This window comes from Oryzias latipes, chromosome 24 (genome assembly GCF_053564925.1).
Source record: "Oryzias latipes strain Hd-rR chromosome 24, Olatipes_Hd-rR_3.1".
NCBI lineage: Eukaryota > Metazoa > Chordata > Actinopteri > Beloniformes > Adrianichthyidae > Oryzias > Oryzias latipes.
The window spans coordinates 5,264,879-5,285,541 of record NC_136260.1 but is presented as its reverse complement, the minus strand read 5'-3'; the positions used below and the strand labels follow the sequence as shown (position 1 = coordinate 5,285,541).

The 20,663-nt window shown below is 42.1% G+C and overlaps 2 protein-coding genes across 8 annotated transcripts in view; one reads left to right on the top strand and one right to left on the bottom strand.

Annotated features, from left to right (window-relative positions):
• aven (apoptosis, caspase activation inhibitor) overlaps window positions 1-20,250 on the top strand; it is a 32,690-nt gene extending 12,440 nt beyond the window's left edge. The window contains exons 3-7 of one of the 3 annotated variants that reach the window (XM_011492047.4): window positions 11,274-11,344; window positions 11,716-11,811; window positions 13,816-14,074; window positions 15,069-15,208; window positions 18,733-20,250. In XM_011492047.4, the coding sequence (XP_011490349.2) occupies window positions 11,274-11,344; window positions 11,716-11,811; window positions 13,816-14,074; window positions 15,069-15,199 (557 nt within the window). In that variant the 3' untranslated portion in view covers window positions 15,200-15,208; window positions 18,733-20,250. Of the gene's footprint in view, window positions 1-11,273; window positions 11,345-11,715; window positions 11,812-13,815; window positions 14,075-15,068; window positions 15,209-15,301; window positions 15,439-18,729 lie in introns of those variants that run through there. The other 2 variants (XM_011492046.4, XM_020714747.3) reach the window with 2 other exon arrangements.
• The window catches only part of LOC101159404 (ryanodine receptor 3), a 145,254-nt gene continuing 140,018 nt past the window's right edge, over window positions 15,428-20,663 (bottom strand). For all 5 annotated transcript variants that reach the window (XM_020714741.3, XM_020714743.3, XM_020714742.3 and 2 more), the window contains 7 exons: window positions 20,514-20,660; window positions 19,834-19,968; window positions 19,302-19,458; window positions 18,185-18,249; window positions 16,948-17,048; window positions 16,819-16,870; window positions 15,428-16,573 (listed from right to left, as the gene is read on the bottom strand). In XM_020714741.3, coding sequence (XP_020570400.2) covers window positions 16,478-16,573; window positions 16,819-16,870; window positions 16,948-17,048; window positions 18,185-18,249; window positions 19,302-19,458; window positions 19,834-19,968; window positions 20,514-20,660 — 753 coding nt within the window. In that variant the 3' untranslated portion in view covers window positions 15,428-16,477. The remainder of the gene's footprint in view (window positions 16,574-16,818; window positions 16,871-16,947; window positions 17,049-18,184; window positions 18,250-19,301; window positions 19,459-19,833; window positions 19,969-20,513; window positions 20,661-20,663) is intronic.

The following is a 20,663-nucleotide window of genomic DNA, read 5'->3' as shown; positions in this document are numbered from 1 at the left end:
TGATAGATTCCGACAGCACTAAAAAATGGTGAATGCACTATATTAGTGCACTATGTAGGGGTTAGGGTAGGAATTCGGACATAGCTTTTGACATGCGTGATCATTTTTGACACTGCCATGCTGCCAAAAACGCACTGCAACTAGAGAATTACGCCGCAGGACCTTTCGCCGTCCGTGTACATCATCTTGTCTTGAAACTGGACAACCGTGACACTTGGAATTCCATTCGGTGTGAACACTGAGCGGAACAGTCCAACCCGGGACAGTCCAGTATGGTCTTTTGAGTCCTTTCATTTTAAAATGGAGCCATTAAGCCAGACTATACCGTACTCGTTGTAGGTCTATAGAAAATGGAATGGACCGGTTGGGGCAGAGCTACAGTTGAAACCCGCTGATTGGTGGAAGGTCATTATAACAAAAGAGAGCGCCAAAGTAACGCCAGCATATTCCTGTTTGCTACCCGTAATCTTTTCTCAAACAAAATGAAATGACTTGTATATACAAAGTATCAAAAGCTTAGTAGAAACTACTTGATGATCTTCATGTTGTCGCATCCTCAGTGACAGTCCAACTTTGAGTGGAAACGCTCACCTGAATTCCCTGGACCATTCCAAACTGGACTGGACTGGACTATACTGGACCGGACTGCTCAGTGGAAACGAGGTTTAGATTCTCTTTTTAACTTTTATACTTTTCTGCTTTATTGCAACCAACCCAGCCAAACTAAAAATGGATTCTGCGGTAATTGAAATCCGACTAAAACCAAGGCCTGTGGTCTCACGGCATGTAGAGCAAAACCGTTTAATGGAAATGCAGTTTGAGTCCACACTTAAGGACCAGATTATGCTGGTTTTTCTGGCTTGTTTGAAATTTAGAAATAACTGTAAAGATTTTAACTTCTCTTTTTTTTAACTTTCAGTCATATCCACGCCAGACTGAAGTAGACCAAATAACTTGTGTTTTGATATGAGCTCACAGCATCGTACAGCTTTCTTAACCGGCCCGGATTTAGCCACCCCCATTACGGGGTGCAGGCATAGACTGAAATAGGAACTGGACAGACTAATAACCGTCTCCTCTGTCGCGTTCCAAGCAGGAGGTACCCTCTAACTCCAAGAAACCAAAATCCCATAGACTTCTATAGAAACATAAACACGAAAATTACTTTATCTATTAGTCAGAATAATCATTCTTGCTCTCATACCTTTTTCTTAACATTTTCATTCTAATTCAATTTTTTTGGTGATATTTTTTCTTTATCACAAGTTATTCAACCTATGAACTGACCAATCAGATGCCTCAGTAAAAGCATGTGGTACCCGCTGGCTGAGCCACTTTCAGTGGAAAGGATGTTTACTTCGAACAAGCTTGCTCTTGATTAGTTGCCTTAGAAATGTGACTTAAACCGACTCGGACCAATCACTGTTAACTAGCTCCAAATTGCGGCACCCATAAAAATGAACTGAACTGAATTGGCTTCGTTTCGCTGAAGCAGGAGGTAAGCCATTTCCTATGGGTGACGTCACACCCAGCTGTGTCCATCTCTACAAACAGTCAATGGGTGAAGGTAGAATATCAGATGGTGGAGTTTGAGCTGTCATATCATGCTATCATGAAATCAGTTTATCTTTCTATATACCTTATCTTCTCCTTGGATCTATTTGATATGTAAAATACGTTTTATGTTTAATGCTCTTCCTGACACTACCTTTTGCATTTCCCTAGCTTGGGACCGGCACAAGCAAGACACTGGTCTTTGCCCCGTTGAGGCTGTATTTATCTTTTGATTTATTTATCTTTTTTACTTTTCATGTCTGCCTTTTGTCCGTCCATCCTTCCGTGTATTTAAATTCAATTTTAATTTTTTTCCTTTGTGTTTTGGGTTAATAGTTAATAGTTGTGGATTTTTTTCAGGCTATAACGTTCGGGGGGCAGTCATGGCATTTGTGGGGGCATTGCCCTCCCCATTGCTCATGCCTACTAAAAGCAAAATGAGCATTCCAATGGACTTCAATATAGGAACAAAAAGAGCTGTGCAGCATCTGTTTTCTAACTAGTTTTCTCTTTTTGTTTCACAGAAACGTCAAACTTTGTGATTTGAAATCTAGAGTTATCTGTGTACCTGTTTCATGAAATGATGGACTATTCAGTAGATCTTTGTACAAAGATGTCACAGTAACATTATGCAATAACCTTTATATGCCACAAGCTGAGACGGTTATTTCAAAAAGAGTGTGTTATAAAAAGAAAAAAACAAATCGGTCATTTAATGATGTGCTTCTGTGCCTCAATTAAAGATAATTGCTCAGCGTGCTTCACACCTCCCACGCCGTGTTGACGGTTTGGTGGTAAAAAACAATAGCAGAACTGATGATGGTACATGAAGCTTTTTGCCAGATGCATGGTTTCATCCTTCTGTCTGAACATGTTTCCTTTTGATATCAAGTCAGGCTGCTCATTATCTGTGGCATTCCAAGCCTAACATTTGTCATCAGTCAAATGGTCTTTCGCTCCACACAGTGGGCTCTGTAAATAGACCCTGCTGACATTAGCAGATGACCCCAGCTTCAAGCAGCATCTGACTGTGCTGTTGCGGCTCCAGATTACTTTTATGATAATCCCCTTGATGTGGAGAATAAGTGCAACCCAATTATGAGAAGGATAAACACTTGATTGAAGTCTATAGAGGTGCTTTGCAACCTGCCCCCATATCTATTATTGCTTTTCAGTCTCCAGTCCTTTGAATTTGAAGATGGATGAAACCTCAGTCTGAAGCTGATACAAAACACTGATCAGTACAGCAGTCAAACTTTGAGGGCACACTTTGAAAAGCTGAACTCTGTGTTTTTCACGATGAGTTTGGAGTTGCAGTAAGATTTTTAAACAACTAATGAAGTATGGAGACTGATTAGTTAATTCATTTGAACCCCTGTTGCTAGCACATTTCTTACTAGGATATTGTGAAGATTTAATACACAAATTGTTTGCAATTGTTCAACAAGACGATGTAACGTACAATCTGAACATATTAGTAATGTGGGCATGCTTCACAAAAAACCCTTTGTTGCAAAGAAAACCCAAAATAGAGCTATGCTATGCTATGGAGATAAGGCTGCCATTTTGAAAAAATTGTTTTTTCCTTCAATTTATCACATGTGATCGGAACAGGGTGAGTTGGGAAGAGGTATATAATAAAGCATTTAGCCAATCAGCCCAGGTTAAAGGGGGATTATTTTGGAACCACTGTCTAAATAAGTTTTTCTTTAGACTCAAGTGAACTAAAGTTCTTTTAATATTTGTTGTAACAACATGCCAACCCATTCATGCCTGCTGTCAACAGAAAAAAGTGTTTGGAAACCATTTTTAACCATTTAGGTCCAAGTATGCCATTCCAACATCTAGACGCTGAATTTCAAAACTTATTTCAGATTCAAATACAAATAATTTATTGTTTTAATCCAAAATAGATTCCATCCATCCATCCATCCATCCATCCATCCATCCATCCATCCATCCATCCATCCATCATTTCATCCCTCCCTCCCTCCCTCCCTCCCTCCCTCCATTCTCCGCTTATCCGGGTCATGGGGGCAGCAGTCTAAGCAAAGATGCCCAGACTTCCCTGGCCCCGGCCACTTCCTCCAGCTCCTCTGGTGGGACCCCGAGGCGTTCCCAGGCCAGCCTAGAGGTGTAGTCTCCCCAGCGGGTCCTGAGTCTTCCCCGGGGCCTCCGCCCAGTGGGACATGCCCGGAACACCTCTCTAGGGAGGCGTCCAGGAAGCATGACAGCGTCCTGGACGCCGATGCCTGAGCCACCTCAACTGGCTCATCTCGATGTGGAGATTTGATTCAATTATTTAAAAAAAAAAAAACTTTTTTAAGTGGTAGCAAATGTTTTGTTCACCCGTGGACATTTTGTACGAAAAATTTGTTATAGCGTTTTAGGTTTAAATGAAGGTGTAAAAACACCTGAACTGTTTTTTAAATTGATTATTTTTTATTTTATTTTTTTTAAATATTTCTTTTAAGTAACACATTTTTGTGTTTATGGTCTACATAAACCAGTTAGATTATATAAGTGAGGTTTGGGGACAACCGTGCACATTTGTGTGCACATGTTCATAGTGTAGCCTTAGCGCGTTTGCTCAAGTGTGTTTGTGTTCACCTGTGCATGAAAGCCCCCTCCACCCTCTTACATAACTCTACATTTCTTAATGCTATGACAGGACTCACATTAGAGTGTATCTACACTTACTTCAAAATCCTGGTATAGAAACCTGCACTGCTGGTCAGAATTCAAGAAGAAACCACAACCAATCTGTTGGTGATTATTGCAGAACTCTTCACAAAAAAACAGTTAAACAAAAAAAAGACTGCTGTTTTCTAGGACATAGTTTCTGCAGAGCAGCAGGAGCTCATTAGAAATTCACCTCTGAGTTACCGGGGGGAACTGTTGGCCAAAGTCGGGCTTCTCTAATTTCCCATCATCCTTTTGTTTACTATCTCTCCCACTAGCTTACAGCCCCTCACACCTCCAGCTAACATTAGCAGTGCAACAAAAATGGCGGGCAGTACTGGAGCTATCCAGCAGTACAGTTTAGATCCAGATTCCAGCTCAGACAAAGACGTACACGGATCTATTTGTCTGTAAGATGATGCATCAGAATGGAGCGGAGCAGAGAGACTTTGCCTCAAACAGGCAAACGTGTCACAGCTGATTGATGCACTGCAGCAGGAGACTTGGTGCTTTTGTTTTAAACACCCTTTCAGCCCTCTGCATCTCAGAAACTGAAATAAAGTCCGGCGAGGATGATAACAAGGAAGGAGCTCTGCCTCTCTTTATCAGATGATTAATTAGATGGATGAGTTCTGAAGGAAGAAGTGTCCAGCCTCTCACCTCCAAACGAGCTCCGTGCCAGAAAAGTCCACATGCACTAATGAGAGGCAGGCCTCCAGTGGTTTGGAGCTCTCCTGATACGACTTTGACACAAACACAGCCATGCAGAGTAACCATTAAAAGTTTAGAGTAAATACCTTCGGCCGTCTTTGGCGTCTCGCCTGGTTTGCTCCAGATTTTAATTGCAATTAGCATCGACAGTGATTTATCGACGCATGGCGGGTTTCAACGCATGTCACGCTGGGCTAATTGGTTTGGTTAAAAAGGCGTGACAGGAGGCACGTTGGCGGTGCCGCGGCTCACAGGAAGAAGATCAGCTTCATCGATCGCAACAGGAAATTTCTTTCCACCATCTTTGCTCTATGTTTTCAAAAGTCTGAGCGTCTGTTTTCCTTCTGCCTTCTACGGTCCTTTCCTCTTTCTTCTTTTCTTTGTTCTTTTTGGTCAACCAAACCCTTGGCTTTGTCCTGATGTTAGCACCACTCATCTGCTGAAGTTTCTGTCCGAGCTGCCTTGCTTTTCCTCTCAGGTTGGAAATTTAACAGTAGCTGAATAGAGAAATAATGAACAAAAGACGGAATACTTCTGCGCAAGTGAAAGACAGATGAAGATGTTTGGTTCCATTCGTTTCCTGCTATTAAACTAGGATGAAATGTTCTCAATACTTCAGAGCACATGTCTGTTCAATCATGAAATGACAACACTGTGGAAACAACTTATTTTTATTTTACTTTGAAAGTTTAGTCAGGTTGGTGTGTAAATGGAGTTGTTCTATAAACATTCCAACATGATTCCTTTCACTCTAGACTTCTCTGAAGTCCAGCTTTAAAAGGGACTTGGCTGTTTTGAAAGGCTGGAGGCTCTGCAAACCAGTGGTCCCCAACGCCCCGAACCAGTCTGTACCAGATCTGGTACACAAAAAACACAATTTACATTATTTCTATTTTAATATCTTATTCTGAAGGAAGTCTTATTTTGTTAAACTACCAGATCTTCTCCTCCACATCTATCTTTGATTCTCTCTTGACTCATGTCCAAATTTTTTTTTTGTGTGTATTCAGACTGGACACATTTGGTTTGCTTTAAGTGAACCAGAGTTCGTTTCCCCAATAATCCAGAACAAATTTTCAGTCTGAATTCACTCCAGTGGACCCTGGTCCAGGACCAGGAACCTCTCTCTGACTAATCTTCTGAGGTGGACTTGGTTCATTTCCAATTGGACTGAGCTTCGGTTCACTCTGGGGTTCTTCAGTCTGAATACATCCGTCTTTGGAGCTGAACAACTGAACCAAAAGGGCCACCGTAGCCGACGTAAACGGAGTAGAACTGTAGGAACAGATGAACCGCAGAAAACAAACAGAAAGAAAGTCAAACTGTTTATTTGTTAAAATGTTTATTTTAACACAGCTGAAAACGCATGTTTTATGCTTTTCTGTGTCTCATTATGTGGGATGCGCTGCTGTTATGTCCCCCTAAAAGCTACCTTGTAGTTCCTTTACAGAATTCTCTTCAAAACAATGTCAGAACGCCACAACAATGAGACACAGCAACTCATTGAAATGTGATTGGATGAATTCAGGCTCATTAAAAGTACTTTTAACGTGACACAAATCACTTTTTACTGTTTTCTTTACAATCCATTTGTCATAAACACTTAATCAGCTTACCTTCTTAGACGGCTTCTTGTCAGTAACGGCCTTGCATTATGCCTGTACTGGACCACAAAAGTGAGTAAAAAGTGTTGAGCCTGACGTTGATACAGACGTTTACTAAGATTCAAAGATTTTTATGGTTATTGTATTTCTACAGCGAAATTCTGTTGAGAAGAAGTAAACGTCAAATAATAAAAACCAATATAAAAATCTGAAAATACGTTAAGAAGTTTTAAATAAAAATATAATAATAAACAGCTTTATTTCACATTCAGTAGTGTGTAAGTTTGGGCCATACCAACAAGGACTGCAAAGCGCAGGACTTCCATAATCTCTGTCTCTAGTTGCTTTGCCCCTTCCTCAGGAAGGGAAGACCTCTTTAGTCATGTGGTTTTGGCTACTAGCTTTGGTTCAAATTAGGAAAGTCCTCATGTCGGCCTTCTGAACCCAAGGTTCAGAGCTCATCATGGACCAAATTTAGGGGACTGGGTCTGAATACACCCTTAAATACATTTGTTACCTTCTTAAAGGGTCTACTCAAACTACTAAATTGAAAGCTCCAAACTAAGAAAGTTTAAAAAAAAAAACGTCTCTGTAAGGTTTCTTTGTACAAAAAAGACATTTAAAGAAAATACCAGGAGTCTTTTCTGGAAATATGAATTAACTGCATTAGATAATTTCAATGGTTTTTGTGTTTAGCCTGCTATGCATAAAGCCTTAATCACATTCACCCGTATCTGAGGTTGATCCGGACAGTTACTGCAGGTTTTGGGTCGTCTGGGCCTGAGGAGGGTCCTAGAGAAGAGTGGCTGCATCTTAAGGGGAGCGCACTCGTTTCTTGCATTTCCCTTGAAGCTTGAAGCCATCTTAAGAGATTTCAGGAAAATGGAATGTACCATTGTCACATGTGTGGTAAGTGTTTCACGAAGTATTTGTTTGTCTAATGGAAGTTGCACGTATTTATGACGAACCGTGGTTCAAATCCCAGTTCAGTCCTTTCTGTGTGGAGTTTGCATGTTCTCTTAGTGCATGCGTAGGTTTTCTTTAGACACTCTGGGTTCCTCCCAAAGTCCAAAAACGAGCATCATAGGCTCATTGATATCTCTTAATTAGTCTAGGTGCGTCTGTGTGGTCCTGCAACAGATTGGCAACCTGTCCAGAGTGTACTCTGCCTTTGCTGGGATAGGCTCCAGCAACCCAGTGACCCTGAAAGGAATTCAGCGGGTTCAGAATATGAATAGATGCATGGATGCATGGACGGACAGGCGGGATAGGAAAATTACTGCCAACAGTGGGATGTGGCCCAATCCTGATCTAGTTGGCTTAAGTTTCTGTTTGCTGTAATGAAAACTGGCTCTGAAACGAATACATTCAACAGGAAAATGAAGCCAAAATTAAAACTCCATAAAAAATAAGAACGTTTAATAACCTTTAAAATTGTATGCATTTGACATTCTTCATTTCAAAATGTTTTAATTCAAAAAGCTGTTTTTAATCAAGAATGACTATAAAAACAAAGCCATTATCATGCATTTCATGTCATTTTTGTGTTTGTATGATGCCGTGTTCTCTCTTTTTATTATTACATGAACAGTTGATGGCCATAAGTTATTAACCCAGTTTCACATTACAGTAAATAAATTCAGCTGAACACTTTAGCCTCTCAGAAAACAGGTTTTTGCTTGACTTATCATAAAACTATTGAATGGAATTTTTTACAAAATATTTCTAACGTGTCTTAAAGTAGGTTTTTAAGTCAATTTTAGTTTCATCAGTGCTGCAAAAGGTATTTCAACACTTCTTTCTTTCCAAGTTACCGTTCGGATCACCAAGATGTTCAGCTCAAGTGTCATCAGAAGAACAAAAGCAGGAACACGTTTGACATTTTTACCAAACCACTAGAGCTTCGACGAGAGATGTTTCAGCTCCACCAGCTACGGTCTTTAGACTTCTCTGATCTTCATCTGCGTAATAAAAAGAGGACTCGCATCCAGCACGCCTCATCTGCATCTGGACTCAGAGGAGTGAGGATGAAGAGCGCAGAAGTGGAACGCAGAGGCAGAACAACATCCCAAATATAAAAGCTGAGAGTGGGATCTGCATTAGTGGGCCGTCGATGGCTCAGCCGGCAGAAAGCCTAATTTGTTAGCGTGGAGTTCAAGAGACAAGAGGCCACATTATGCAGGAGTTACACAATGCTGCCCGACTGCATCGCGCAGCACAAGTGCTGCAGTGTTTATCCATGGTGGGAGAACCTGCTGAGGTCCGTCAGAACCTCTGCTCCTGATGCTCTCAGACATTTGGACTTTGACTCCACTGTCGCCACATCAGGGCAGGACTGTATGAGACCCAAACGTAGGAGGATTCTCTACAGAAATCTGACGGTGGACGGCTTCATATCTGCCCTCAGAACTCTCTGGAACCTTTTGTAGATCTTCTGTAGCTTCAACAGGAGTGCCATCCACTCGGCGTTCTCTGTAAAATTAATCCTGGAACTATCTGGTAGCATGCTACTGGCTCTGCTCAGGTTCTTCTGAGCTATGATGGAAGCAGAGTCTGCTAGAGGATCCACAAATTGTTATGATGGAAGAGGAGTGTTGCCTTAAACTAGCATTATTCTAGAAGAAATGAAAGGAAGTCCTCAAAAGAGCAACTGATACAAAACTGCTGAAATGTCAGATATGTCATCTAAAACTTCTGCGATCAAACAAACAAACAAATAAAAGCTAATGCAGATGTTAGTGTTATAATGGACATCCCTTTGTTTACGATCTGATTTACATTAACAAGGCCTAACAGCATCTTTAGGTAGCTTCAACCAACATTGATGAAATGGCGGTCGCCATGGATACACAGCTTTACCATGGGTCCCCCACTGGATGATTTTTGACTTCACAGTGAAGGTGATGCATAGAGTGGGAGGGGCAGCAAATGGGCGGGACTAAGTAGAGTTGGAAGTTCTCTTGGGTTCGCATATTGGACGATCTGTTAACCGTAATATTAAAATGTGCCAATTTTAGCTCCAATAAAATAAAAACAGCTGATTACAAATAAAAAAAACCTTTTCAGGGTTGTTAGGGTTAGAGTTATATTTAGGGTTTGGGCAATCAATAATATAAAATTTTCCAAAACAGAAAGTGCAAACGTTTCTTATGTCAAGTTTGACTTTTTAACAGCTCCGCTCTGAAACTTCTCCCCCAGTGGTCCTTTGAGGTACTGCAACACGTCATCTTTCCTGGTTTGTCACATTCAGCAGCATAGGGTGGGGGTCTGAGTTCCACAAAAGATGTTAAATGACAAACTAAACTGGATCACAGATGGAAACAAAAACCTTCATAATCCCGTTTCTATGGTTACCTGGTTTCTCTAGACATCAAATGAGGATCAGATCTTCAGTTTGCATAAAAAAGACTCTCTGTGTGCAGAAGGGAGACAGATTGACACTTTAACTAGAGGGTAATCTGAAACTAGACCCCCCACCCCCCACCTACTGATTGAACATTAAGGGTTTTAGTGAAAGTATCTTAAATCTGCAGACAGCTGTTGAGGCATCTCTTCAATGCTTCAGTCATGACCCATCCCACCACATAAGAGGGGCGTCTGCTGCTGTTGACCACGCAACGGCGGGAACTTTTCCTGCATCTCCTTGAGCAACTTCCAATGAGATTGCAGTGATTAAAGTGTCAGGAAGTCGAATGTGGTGATGGGCCGAGCTCCAACACCTGCAGACAGGAACAAAGCTCTGCTTGGGTCAGGAACAGAACGCTTAGGCTGGAGCTCAGCTGCTGGATGGACACAAAGTTCGGGGATTTATTTGGAATCAGAGCCTCTTAAAACCTCTAAGGAGCCCAAATGGATTCTCTTCTGGCGCCCCGCTTTTGTTTATTTTCCTCAGATTTTTGTTTGAAGGACATAGGAAATAAATGAGAAGGATGCCAGTGGAAAGAGTAGTCCCGTTTCTCCTCTTTGATCGTCGTCCATGTGTTCATCTGATCCAGGGTGTCTGGGCTCAGAAAGCTGGATCCAGGAAGCTCCTGATCCCTGGCCGTCACAGGAAGCTGACTCTTTGACTGTGACGCCCCGCAGCTCCTCACAGTGACCTCCGCCGCCTGTCCTGCAGCGCGGCGCTCAGCTGCAGATGGCGCAGACGGCTGCGCGTGAAGGCCGGGTGTCGTCGGAACAAAGCTGCCGGGGAACGTCCGTCTGCGCGTGACAGGTTCTGGGCTGGACCCAGCGGGCCTGTCACAGCCTGGTCTAAAACAACATGACTTCCTCGGATCAGGCTGATGGGACGGAGCTGCTCCGATCTTCTGTCTGGGTTTAAGCAGAAATGACGGTCAATCCCGCCCTGAATTGATTCTGTTATAAATCGTTTTAGTTCTTTGGAAAACGAAATGTTGAATAAACACAAACTGAGATGAAACTCAACATTTTTTTCCTTTTTCTGGAATTTCTTTAAAAAAATTGTGTTTCTTTTCTCCATGAAAACGGTCAGATTTCGATTTTTTTATAGAATTTAGTCATTTAAAAAAAAGGTTTTGATCAAAACGTTTTTCTGGATGTTTCTCTGCACGGCCTGGACGAGCAGGGAGGAAGAGCTGTGGTTCTGTGGGTCCGAGGTTCCTCCTCAGCGTTTCTTCTCTGCTGGGCCGTTTGGAAGCTGAAGCCTTCTCCGATGTTTCAAACAGAAAAAGCTGAAGTGGTTTCTGTCTCTGCTTCCTTCAGGAGATTCCTTCACTCACTTCAGGTTTTCAGAGGAAAAGGACTGGGAGACGGACGCCATCCCAGCCGCTCAGGTAAGTCCACACCTTTAAAGCTCAGCTTCTTTAAAAAGAATGGAAAATCTTACTTTGGAAAATATGCCAAATAATTGAACAAATATTTAATGGAGTAAAAAGTAAAACAGTACTAAAAAATATATTTTTTACCTGATTTAGCTTAATTTGCTTTTGTTTCGTAATTTTAATTACATTTACTTAATAATATGTCGGGTTTCATTGAAAGATGATCAAACTTGAAGTTTGGGGACATAGAAAGAAGGAGAAAACCATCTTTGTTGTTGTTGTTACTGTTTCCACAATAAAGCACGGTGGTGGGAGTATCATTTTTGGTCAGAGGAGCGACTCAGCAGCCTGATCTTCTGCTGAAGCTGCTCCCTGTCTTCCAGATGTCGGTGGTGTTTGTGGACCTTGCGGCGCTCGCTCGAACCCTTCAAGACGTTCCTCTCAACCGGAGGCTCGACCTGGAGGCGGAGCTGCTTCAGGTGAGAGTCGCTTCGTTTTGGTAGACGAAACGTTTCTTTGAGTTCAGTTTGGGGCCTCCTATGGCTCAAAGCAGAAAACATTTTTAAACAACATTTAAATTCTTCAATGCTCTAAAACATTTGAGTTACATGAAGTTGTTCTGGTGGGATAACATCCTGCTTGATGAGCTAACGTTACCTGATGAAGTTCAGATCTTCGATACAAAAACTCTTTTTTTTCTTTTAAAGTGATGGTACTCAGCTCTTCTTCATGTCATAACACCTGCTGGTTTTCATTTTTCCTCCCCTCCTCACTATAGACCAGTGGTCCCAATCCCCGGTACCAGTCCGTGGGTCACTTGGTACCGTTCTGCAGTGTAAAACAATATTTAATCTACATTATTTCTTTTTTGTTATCTTACTCTGAAATGGCATGAAGGATGCAATGATTCACTTTCCCCACAATTCACTTCAAACCGCAGTTTTTGGATTACAGTTTCATTTCAGTTCAAATATAATTTTAGTTTTACAAAACACAACAATAAACCAAAAAATTCAGAAACATATATTTTCAGTTGCTAATAGGCAAACAACGATAAAGGAAAACAATTTGGTTAATATGTACTAAGCCTGGTGTAAAACAATAAAATAGGCCAGCACAATAAATTATAGATTTATCGTCATCGCAATATCACGCATATTGCAAGAGAGGAGAAAATTGCAATAAACGGTTAGCTTACATGTGCTAAAACAGTCTTATGGCTGCTTGACGTATTTAATGAATCAAATAAATCCATTTCTGCATTTGACCAATCAGATGGGCGCCTTCACATTGTTGACCAATCGGATGGAGACCTTTTATGTTAGATGTTCGCCTCCTATGTAGACGAGGGTCATTTGGAGGATCATTTTTAAACCGTTAAAGTGAAATGGAAATGTTTTTTTTTTTGCTATTTAATCATGGATCACAAGTTGTATCGTCATCGCAATGTTGATCACTGATATCGCATATGGCAAGTTTTCCTCATATTCTGCAGCCCTACAATAAAACACATGAAAGCGTATGGATGCAACTCCTGTGTGGAGGCAACCGTTCACTTTCCTTCAATGGTGGAACACGGTTTAGATTTATACCCAGAATTGTTGAAGTCCCTAATGCTTATACAGTAAACCCTTGTTTTTCGCAGGGGTTACGTTCCAAAAAGAACCCGGGATAGGCAAAATCTGTGAAGTAGAAACCTTTATTTTATTTTAACTATTATTATACAATTAAATTCTCTATTACAAATTGAAAAGAAAGAACAAACCATTTTACAGGCTCAAGCATTTGTTTCACAAATAAAAGTACTTTAGAAATGTTTTTTTCAACAAATAACTTCTGTACTGTACTGTCAAATAATAATTTGAATCATCGATGTGAACAGAAGGCTTCAAATTGCGGAGATTAGCCCCGCCCACCGCGACCCGAGTAATTGGATTAAACGGGAGAAGAAAAAAATACAAAGTAAAGTGGGACAAATAGTGACTCAGGTGTATTTCACTGCTCTTCAGACTGAGGCGCTGCATCCTGACTCCGCTCTGCAGTGTTTTCTTCTTTTGAAGCCCGCGGTGCAGCTGTGTTTGTTCAGGAGAAGAACATAGTGGTAGGCAGTTGTTGTTACTCTTTTTCTATGGGTTTTAGAGAACCTCCAAATTGCAAGATGATAAATTAAGCATGCTGTTTTACGTACATGTACATATTAAACTTTAACGTTATTGACGCACAGGTAGAGAAGAAGCGGAGTGACTTTTTAGCCAATCAGAATGCAGATCACAATGCACGATGCAAATCCGTGAAGTAGCGAAACCGTGAAAAGTAAACCGCGTTGTAGCAAGGGATCACTGTATAGCATTTGCTATGTCGCTCTAAGGCCCTAAGCACATTACAGTCACAGTCCCACTCTCACACAAATACACACACACACATGCACACACACACAAACTGAATCAAATCTTCTTGCTAACAAGACTTTTATCTTGTTGAAGGCTTCGACTCCTGCAGATCTTCCTGCTGCCGTCACTCCCAGACAGGAAGTACCAAAGCCCTCTAAGTTTGCTTCTCCCTCCAAGACCGTCAGCAACTCCGCCCCAAGTCCAGCGCCCGTGGCTCCAACGGTGAAAGATACTCCGCTCTGGACTGCTGCGTCTGAACCCGCCGTGGAGGATGGGGATGAAGAGCTGGACCAGCTGCTTGGTTTACAGAAACTTGACAACCAGTCAGCCGTTGCCATGGAGAAGGAGGGCGGTAAGTCTCCGCCTCCTGAAATTCAGGGGCGTTCTTTCACCCAAACTGTTGGGTGCTCTGAACCTTTTTTCTTCAATGATTTGTGGTCTTCACTGGTGTCCATGGATTACATGAAATCTTTCCACCTTTATCCACCTTTGTCATGGTAGGGAGAACACGTCAATGTAAGGGTGGGGTCATCTTGACCCCATAGGACAGCACAAGGGTTAAAGACCCACTCTAATTTTGTACCAAAAATACTACAAGAGCAAGTTTTTAACATGTTCTTTTTTTCTCATGATGGAGGACATCTGAAACTAGGCTTAAATTTGCGTTTCTGATTATTTCTTTAAATTGTTGTGAATCAGAAGCAGATGGAAAAAGGAAAAAAAGAATGATATTAAAAAGATAGTACTTGATTTGTTAAAAATACTCTGGGCAGGCATCAAGCTCCCTGCTCCCCTCCATTCCGATGACTAGAGCAGGGCAACACATTACAAATGTGGTAAATGTACAAAAGCTAGTAAATCACAGACAGAGACCTGAACGTTTTTGCTGATTGGTCAGAAATGTTTCCTATCGTGTGTAAACTAATTTTTTTTTTTAAGTTTTACGCTCAGAAATATGAGTCTGGTGCTTAGAATAATGTGGGACTTAAACACATAACTGGATTTTGTGAGGCCTCATTCAGTTTTAAAACATTTGTCTAAAATATCTCAATATTTGAAAGTTATTTGGTTTGGAAACTGCACTGAAAGAGAGGTTCAAAGTTGTTCTGTTTGTTTTACTTCAAAAAAAATCAACATTATATCAGTATTTTGCAATAATATTGACCTTAAATGCCTGATTTTGATAAAAAGTTACAATAAAAATGGAGATTTTTGACACTTTCATTTGAATCTGTTACATGTTAAATCCACCACCGATTCTGCTGGAGTTTTTTATTATTTTTTTGAAGCTACAAGGCTGCTTACTGTTGTTCCTATTGGGTTGCTTCTTTCTTCTTTCCCCACAGTTCCTGTCGTGGTGACGGAGGCAGCGGTGGAGGAGAAGAGTGCAGACGCCAGCCCTGTGAAGTCTGCGCCCGTCAGGCAGGAGATGTCGGAGGAGGACCTGGAGGATTGGCTGGACAGCATGATCTCCTGACGGCTTTAGGTATTGGCTGGACTCGACCTTGCTCCTGCTCTCAGAGCCAGAGGATGGGTTACTTTGTGGCAGACGTCTCGTCTCCGTGCCGTTTCCCCCTAGTGTTCCCGAGGCAACAGGGCTGGACAGAACGTCCCGGACAATTGCAAGAACGTGTCAAAATGTTCCTCGACACCTTGAGAGGAAGTCTCTGTTCCCGTCCGCCGCCACGCTCAGACAGGCCACAGGTTTGCTTAACTGCAACTTTATTAAGCTCCTTTGCTCAACAAAAAAAAGGCAGTTTCCCAAAGCGGCTACAAGCAGCCAATAAACCGCTGATCCCAACTGCATTATGGGAGTTTACACAATCCGAGGACAAAAACGAAGCGACATTTACATGAAGAGTTTTATACAACAAATGATCAACTTTATTTAAAACCAGCGTGATGTAGATCTGGTTGTCAGGAGGAACACAGAAGAATCCTAAACGTTTGCATAGTTTGTTTTTTTAAAGGCACATCGGCACTGAAACACCTAAAGTGGGTCGTCTGCGGTCCTGACAGAACCGCCATGGATCGTCTCAGCTCAGGAACGTTGTGCATGTTCACACATTCACTTGTCACGCTGTATCACACCGATCTGACTCGAGAAATAAAGGCGGTTAAAACTTTCCTGCTTAGTTTCACACAGTTTTTGAGCTGTTCTTTGAAATACAGACAAAAGCAATCGATTCCTACTAAACGGATTTTCTAGCAGAATCATTTAAAGCAACACTACCGTTCTGTAGTGGAAAACCGCTGAGAGATTCGAGCTCAAGTTAAAGCAGTCTCCACTCATTTAAATACTCCAGATTTAGGAAAGCTCCGCCCACTGTTTAAAACCCTTTTTGTTTGAGTAATTAAGTGTCCCATTCTCACTGAGTTTCATGACATTAAAGTACATTTTCCATTGTTAACCATTGTCTATGCTGGCCACGCCCACAAGATTTTTTCAACCTTTTTTTTTTTTGTATTTTAATAGAATCTACAGGAGTTTAACTTTTTTTTTAAGGGCGCGGGATCTCTCCAGCGTAAACCGGTTTCTGTGTCGGTATAAACACTCTCGGATGTGAGAGGGTTGTGGGGACAAACCATTTCTCTCTCTCTCTTTCGCTGTGACGCCTCAGACATCTCAATCATCCAGTCATCAACGTGCATTTGTCTTCACAGCGTGCAGTAAGTTCAGAGTCTCTATCAGATGGAAGGAAGGTGTAGGCTGTGGGGACTGAGGGCGGGGCATGACCAGAAACTGGCCCCCCCTCTAACCCAGCTGGTCCTCGTATTGTTTGCGGAAGCAGTCTCCGGCGGGGAAGAAGTCCCAGCATCTCTCCTGGTACATCTTCCACACATACGACTCCTGGAAAGCCAGAAAGAAGCACTTTAAAGCTCTCCATCTGACGGAGCAGAGAAATTTCAGAGCCGTTTCCATGGATACGGCTTCGGGCCAGTCTTCAGTGTGTCAGAAAGTGCAGTAGTGTGTGATATAAGAAAACGATGCAAACCCACACACTTTTGCTTCTTGCTCAACATGCCAACCCACTTCCCTACTGTTGCAAAAGTGTTGCTGCCTGAAGCTGAGGGTTCGAACCCGCTGGAACGTACCTGACCCGTGTGCTCGGTCTCGTCCTTGTTGATCAGGTACATCAAGAAGAACCTGTGCAGGAGGAAGCCACAGGTCAGACATCATTGTGCAGGACACAAGGAATACCTGACTCTGTGCTGGGAGCTCACAGGTAGTTGGCGAGGTTGTGCTCCTGTAAGGTGTGGGTTTCAAAGCCGTGAGGTGTCCGGTCAAAGTAGTCGTTTCCAATGCCACAGATGAAGCATTTGGTCTGAAAGACAAGAGGAAAGTCTACTGAGCGCCACCCTTTCCAGTAGTGTTTGCCTCCTTTATTTCCTGCTCTAGTTCAGTGTTTTTCAACCAGTGTGACAAAGTCAGGTGTGCTGTGGGAAATTTCTAAAAACATTTATCACCACCAGAAAATCAGCTCTGTGATCATCAAAAAAAACGATAACGATATCATTTGCGGTATATAAACAAATAGCGAAACAACCAAAAAAATCATTCCCATTTTATTGCAACAGTTTAAGAATTGTACTCCAAATGACCCTCGTTGACATAGGATGGAACATCTTACATAAAAGGGCTCCATCTGATTGGTCAACAACGCTAAAGAGTCTATCCGATTGGTCAAATGCATAAAGGGATTTATTTGATTTGTTAAATAATTTAAGCTGCCATAAGATTGTTTTAGCACATTTAAGGTAACCATTTATTGCAATTTTTGCTGTGTTTTGCGATATGCATATTGCACAGCTTGATCTTGCGATAACGATAAATTTGCGGTATATTGTGCAGGCCTAGCGCACTGCCTAGTGGGTCTAGATGACCCAACTCCCAATGGTAAAGTGCCTAGGATAGCACAAGGGTTCACAAGAAATGCATTAGCTCGCTCAACATCTTTCGTGTCATTCATAAGGAGGGCGAGAAAAACCTTTGATGGTGACCTTTGGCGCCCACATGCGTCGGGAGAGTCAGGTTTTTTTTTTTTTTTTTTTTTAAATTTTATTTTCAACTTAAGTGAGCAAATGGTATAAAACACAGCGACAAACACAGACATAGGGGGAAAAACAGCAAGAGCATCAGGTTTCTAAACACACGTTTGCATACATTTCTCGACTGGACAGAAGAGAATATTAATAGAGATGGGTACACGGGTACAAAAAAGTTGAAGGAAGAGAGGGTTGGCGCCGCCTGAAAGTACTTCCAAGGACGGTTAAGCTTTGACGCACTTTAACCAAAAAAACGGAGGGAATGTGGTTCCTCAGCTGAGGATCAAATCCATACTGTGTTCTGTTCTGGTCATGTGACTTTCATGTCCGTGTGTCATGTGACCAGAGCATCAGAGAACTGCAGTTGATGATATGATGATTGTAAATGATACAAGCACTTAATCGTGAGTCTCACCTCCATGTCCTCCTTCACCTGCTCCTGCTGGTCTCTCAGCTCCCCAAAGGCATCAATGATCAAACCTGAAGACACAAGTGTTCAAACCAACTGATTCCATGTGAATCCATGAAAAATCGTTTTCTTTTAAAGAAAAACAAAATTAAAGAAGCTACTTTAATATATCAGGTTAGCTATAAAGTCAGGCTTATGTCAGAATACAAAGAACGAAGATTCAACTGACATCGAGGACTTGACAGTTAACCTTGACTACCCCTCTTATGTTAGCTAGTTCTTTCATTTTGATGCTACATCATATCATGAGCAGGACTTGAAGGTCTGATCTGAGTCTGGAACAGCTGCTGGCCTCACACTGTGACACAGGCTACTTTCCATCTGAAATCATTCTTCCAGATAACAGCACCAATGTTAGGAAATCTCAAAACTCTATGCCGAACAGGCAGCAGGGGGCGCTGCAGTATTCACATGGTGAAATTCGGGCTTGTGTCCACTGTGCTGCATTTCACTAAATGGAGTTTCCCCCATTTCTCTGTTTCCGTTCACAGCAGAAGATACAGGAATCGGGAGATGCCAAGGGGCGGGGCTAAGCCTTAAGACCAATCAGATGACCCAGGAAAGTATGTGGTCTCACGTCCAACGTTCAAAAGGATTGAAAGATTTTCCAGAGTCTACTTTCAAGAAGTAGGGCGATAGACTTCCAACAGGCTGGCTCCTGATTGGTGAGAGAGTTGTTACCATAGCAACATTGACTCATTGACTGAATCATGCCTGGTGTCTGGTTCCAATATGACTGCATTTGTTCTGCAAAAACCTGTGACTGGATTGACTGGATTTCATTTTCTAAGGGTGATATGAGACTCACTCAGTCCAGTTCCCTAATACAGTCAATGGTTTGGACTAAAAGCATAAATAAGATCTGGATTAGAACGCCTGAAATCAGTGATGTTCTGTCCTTGATCGTTTCAAGTTTTAGGTAAGTTTGAAAAAACTGAAACGTGAGGTCAGCAGTGCTTCCATTTATCAGTTTCTTCTCGCTGCCAGACTTTCTGAACGTTTAGTCGAGACGACAATGCCCACAATGCCGTTGGGTTTCTAACATCTGCGCTAAAGAACGTACCCTGAATGATGGCCAGGAGGATGACGATGACAAAGAAGAAGAAGGTGATGTCAAACAGGATGCGGTAGAGCTCGTAGGGATCTCCAGCTGGGTCCTCCAACTCGTCTCCAATGCCTCCTCCAGCCCTCACGCCCACATACATGTGGAACAAGTAGCACTGCAGAGAGACTTCAGTCCTCAGCTTCATGTCAGCACAGCAACATTTTTCTATCCAACAGATGAATGTTTCCTTCAGCAGGAACTCATTTCTTTTTTAAAAGAGTAAAAAAAAAGACTCTGAATTTCTTTCTGGCTATGAAAAGCATGGATTTTTCAAACGGTAATTACAAGTGTGGCTGAAGAAAGGCATCTGCGACTGGCTCCAAGGTCAGCAGTTTGGAACGGCCTTCAGTGAAAATAAAAGCCTAAGGAATCTCATTCACTTCCTTATCTCTCACTGCCGGCCAGATCCATTCGTTCAATTTCTAAACTGAGAAGGTTTTTCTAATTTTCTTGGAGCTTCTTCAAAAGAATAGATGGCTGTCAGACATACCGTCATCATATCGTCACACTTCATGTCCGGCTCGTCCTCATCCTCGCTCTTATTGTAGAACTTTCTAAAGAAATTGAAGGCCACCACGGAGTAGAGATAAACGACCACGGCCAGCAGACCCACCGTCAGCACCAGCTGGAAGAAAAGCGCCGCTCGTTAGTATGCTGCGCTCACGCTGGAAGCTTTGACCTTCACCTCTGCACAGCAACACTTCTAGCAGCTCAGGCGTCATCGTAGACGGTTCTGTTTAAAACTTTAGACACATCTGGATCAGGAGGAGGGGCCTTCAAAAACACCTGGAACACAAACCTCCATCCATCCTTCATGAGGGACTTCTGTCTGATCCAGGTCTCACCACGTTTCATCAAAGTGTTAACTAACTTCTGACCTTCTAATAAAATTCTGTTATTCAAAGAACATGATTTGTGTCTTAAACATTTAGAATTGAACACACGTCACTATTTGGGTTTGAAAACGCTAAAACAATGCTGACTTATTTACAGTCCTAAGATTCAGTTTGCATCGGTCAACAGCTAATCACAATGGAGCCTCATGCATCCTTTGAAGAGTCTAAGAAAGCCATCTCTGGACCTTGAAACTCTTCTTTGTGAGGTATGTTTGATGCTGAGTCTTGTCTCTTCATCTATACTCTGCCTCCCCCTGCTGGCGGATCAGCTCACCTGCTTGCCGTTGTGGGTGACGGACGACAGGATGGTGCGGAGGGTCTTGAAGCCCATGGCGATGTCCAGCAGATGAGCAGCAAAGAAGAAGTTGTTGAAGTGTCCACAAATGGACATGGTGGTGTACCAGATCAGATACAGGAAGTTCTG